At 33.2% G+C, this 4,064-nt stretch overlaps 1 protein-coding gene across 1 annotated transcript; it reads left to right on the forward strand.

Moving 5' to 3' along the window:
• The first annotated feature begins 1,856 nt into the window (after positions 1 to 1,856).
• On the forward strand, positions 1,857 to 3,681 carry LOC140864376 (actin-depolymerizing factor 7-like). Its single transcript, XM_073268530.1, has 3 exons — positions 1,857 to 1,962; positions 2,636 to 2,895; positions 3,324 to 3,681. The coding sequence occupies exons 1-3, from the start codon at positions 1,960 to 1,962 to the stop codon at positions 3,472 to 3,474; spliced, it is 414 nt and encodes a 137-aa protein (XP_073124631.1). The 5' UTR covers positions 1,857 to 1,959; the 3' UTR covers positions 3,475 to 3,681.
• Positions 3,682 to 4,064: the final 383 nt, after the last annotated feature.

The following is a 4,064-nucleotide window of genomic DNA, read 5'->3' on the forward strand; positions in this document are numbered from 1 at the left end:
TTCCTTCACAGTGTTCTTGAAGAGCATCACATGCATCCTTAGCAACAGTGCAATCAGCTATGATTCCATACATCATCATATCAACAGTTGCAAAAATTGCATTGAGTGCTTTAGCATTGTAGCTTGAACTTTGTGTTTCCTCGGTAGTCCAAGTTTCTTCTTGCTTGATGATATAGTCTCCATCTTCATCTAGCGTCTTTGGAGGAGCCCAACCAGTCAGAATACTTTGCCAAGAACAAACATTCATTTCTTTAATAGTATATCGCATCCTATTCTTCCATAGTGCGTAATTCGTGCCATCAAGGACCGGAGGTTTCAAGAATGAGTTCGCAACAGACGATGAGTCCATATTATTCTCTGTAGTAAAAAAAACAAACCAAAATCAGTTCTTAGTGTATCAAGAATATGGCTCTGATGCCACTTGTTAGGGAATAGGGGTTGCACATAAACAGTTTGAGGTGTTGTCACAAGGTGTTGACAATACCTACAATAACACCTTGAGTAATTTGCAGCGGAATATAATTAAAGCGTAACTAAAATAAACAAGCAACCAATAAACAGACTCAAGTGATTTAAGCAATAGTATAAGATACTCTTGCAGCGCCTCAGGGAAAAACTTCACTAAAAAACGTTCAAAGAGTTTTACAAACCCTAAAACTAGTGATTATTGTAAAATTCAATTTCTCAAAACAAGTGAGAAAATAAAGAGTAGAAGTTCTCCTAAAACTTCTATGTGAAATAGAATAACTAAAACACAGTAAGGAGAAAAACAATATTGAAGCCAAAATCGGACGAGCAGCACACTTCTTGATCTCCAATCTTCAAGTGTTCTACACGGCTTCAAGTTTACACAGCTTCAACTAAGCTTCAGGGAGATCTTAAGCTTTCACAATTTACGTACTTAGATCTTAAGCTTTCACAATATACGTACTTAGGTTCTCACGTATTTTTCTCTCTATTTATCTATCTTTCTTGTGAACGCTTATCTCAAATAAATAGACCAAAAATCCTTCTTCAATATGTTTCCTTGTAGGCGTAGGATTCCTTTTATTTGATCATATCAAATCTACACAAAGAAAGATAAATATTAGATATGATATGATAAATATTCTAATTAGCTTATCAATATCGCAAATAGGAAATAAAGATTACTTCATGTCCAAAAAAGACAAAAGATATTAAATAAAATCTTTTTAGAATTAAGAGATTTTAAGGAATAAAATATTCCTTTCAACTGACTTGTGCATACTGTTATCTAATAAAGAACCTAATAAGTTGATCTAATTAATTAATTATGGGTTTTCAAAGTGTTTATGGTCCATCTTATGTGTAGAAACACAACCCAATTAGGTCTTTTGTGATGGGTGGAATTAAAACTTCTTAGATGATATATATTTGTTTATGGTTCTCGATGCGCAGAAAATATTACATAATATATACGGTACACGTATTCTAGATCTCTATCCTGGTTCCCTTCTAAGACAAGAATAAGGTGGTCGATGAAGATCCATAACTCTCACGCTAGATCACATGGTTTATTTAATCTTTAATTAACATGTGGAACATAATAATCATTCCAATATATATTGGATAAAATTAAAATATCATCTATATACATATATATATATATATATATATATATATATATATATATATATATATATATATATTCCACATGCATGCGTGAATGGAAAATGGAGGGGACCTAAAAAGTTGGTTAAGGCTGGGGAAATTTTGAGCCGAAGAACAGTTATAGGGCAGTTGTTAACCGTTAATTTTTTTCTCTTTTTTCCCCGCAATTTTCTCTTCTTTTAAAACCTAACATTTTCCCATGAATTCCTCTCACACAAATATGAAGCACATCTCCATTACTTTTCTCTCTTAGTTCCCTTTTTCCCTTTTGATCTTATATAAGAAATTTTGCAGCCATTTATCTCTCATTGATAGGGAAGCGCCAAAATGGTAATCCTCGCTCTCAACATTTCTTTCATGACTTCCATTGATTTATCGATTAATGATGTATATATTCAGCCATTTTTTAATACTTACCATTTCTTTGCTGCATGAAAATAAGGTTTTCTATCGCGACCACAAAATAATACGTCGTTACATCCATCTCTGAAATCTGGGATTTTTTTGTTTCTGGTAGTATTTTGTATACATTTTCTTCAATTTTATTATGGTAATTATTGATGTCACATTACATATTTGCATGTGCATCCATGCATACTCATCGATGAGTATATGAGACTGGTAGAATTTGAAAAGTGACGCTGGTGAAAATTATGGTTTGGGTTAAAAATGACTCTAAAAATGATTCATCGTCGATCTCTCGTCTTTATATATATGGATATGGATGTATATTAAATTTTAACATAAAATTATACTTTGTGTCCATGTTTTGTTCTCACAAAAATAAAAAATAATCCGGGGAAGGTCGATTATATATATCATCTCAAGGAAATGTTGAAATCGTCCATGATATTAGAAAAAGGGACTTTCTTGCAAATGTAATTCGTTGAAATCAATACATGCATGTTCTTTAACATATCTTAGCATAACATACCCATAACCTTCCCAGAGAAGAACTATATAGTGGTGTCAAAACAAAATTTGTTGGTTGAAATTATAATAGGCAAACGCTGCGTCTGGAACGGCGGTGCACGACGATTGTAAGCTGAAGTTCTTGGAACTAAAAGCGAAGAGGAACTATCGTTTCATAATATTCAAGATCCAGGGGCAACAGGTGGTCGTGGATAAACTCGGGAGCCCCGGAGACAATTACGAGGACTTCGCAGCCGCACTTCCCTCCGACGAGTGTCGTTATGCTGTCTTTGATTTCGATTTCATCACCAATGAAAATGTGCAAAAGAGCAAGATTTACTTCATTGCATGGTAACTACTTATATTCATTTATATCTATAATTATATGAAAATGTTTTTCCTATTATAAAATTACCTTTTATCACTTGTCAATGATACTTAAAACATGGTAGATCATGATATTTCTTGCTATATGTTCGGGTACATCTTTTGTCCTAAAACTATTTTTGTCGTTCCCTTTTGAGAATAATAATAAATATGGCATTGCAAAATTGACACATTGTCGATGTGGCGACGAAAACTGTTGACATAACGCTTCATGTTACTTAAACGAAATGTGACTCACGTTTCAATGTCAGCACTCCGATGTACTGCAAAATAAACATTCTTAGAAGATCTTTTTAATATGATCCGGATTGTCGTTTTCTTTCGAGACCCATAATCGATACAACCTTGGCCTAATGGATATATATTAAATTTGTTGGGATTGAATTTATTAGGTCGCCAGAGACGTCAAAGGTGAGAATGAAGATGGTGTACGCTAGCTCAAAGGACAGATTCAAGAGGGAATTGGATGGGATTCAAGTGGAGTTGCAGGCAACGGATCCCAGTGAGATGAGCTTCGACATCATTAAAGCTCGCGCAATCTGATTCAAACAACAACGTTGTCGGGTTGGCTCTTTTCCTTGCAAAAAAATTAAATTTGTAGTAGTAATTAATGTATCATTAATATTTATGTTTTGTAGTAGTCTTCATTTATTAGTGATGGGGTTATTCAATTTTTATGTAATATTTATGTCAAGCATACAATATAATCCTGTACTTTTCAAATTTATGCCATATATTCAATATTTCTCCTTGTAAGAAACATCGTCATTCATTACAAGAAAACACGGCATTTAGCAACTTTTGTTTATATAAATAAATAATTATATTGATATTAGTTTGAATTAAAAATAATATATGTACATGTGTCGGCCTTGAAAATTAAATTTCGGCTCGAAGAAAAATATTATATTAGATGAAAAACGTCTCATTTGGGCGGTCGAAAGATGAATTGGCCATAGTAACTGGGCAATGGCACTATGATCAAGATCGTGCAAGGAATATTCAACTTTAGGAGGATCGAACAAAAGTAAGAGGAAGAATATGGAAAAGTAAGAGGAAGAATATATCAGAGAGAACAAGACTCAATCAATAGACAATTAATTAATCTCTAAATTTGTGATGACGTGAAATTT

Source organism: Henckelia pumila, chromosome 4 (assembly GCF_033568475.1).
Source record: "Henckelia pumila isolate YLH828 chromosome 4, ASM3356847v2, whole genome shotgun sequence".
Classification (NCBI taxonomy): Eukaryota; Viridiplantae; Streptophyta; class Magnoliopsida; order Lamiales; family Gesneriaceae; genus Henckelia; species Henckelia pumila.

Coding starts and splice junctions, on each gene's coding strand:
- LOC140864376 (XM_073268530.1), top strand. Junction 2,896..3,323: donor AAGATTTACTTCATTGCATG/GTAACTACTTAT, acceptor TGAATTTATTAG/GTCGCCAGAGACGTCAAAGG.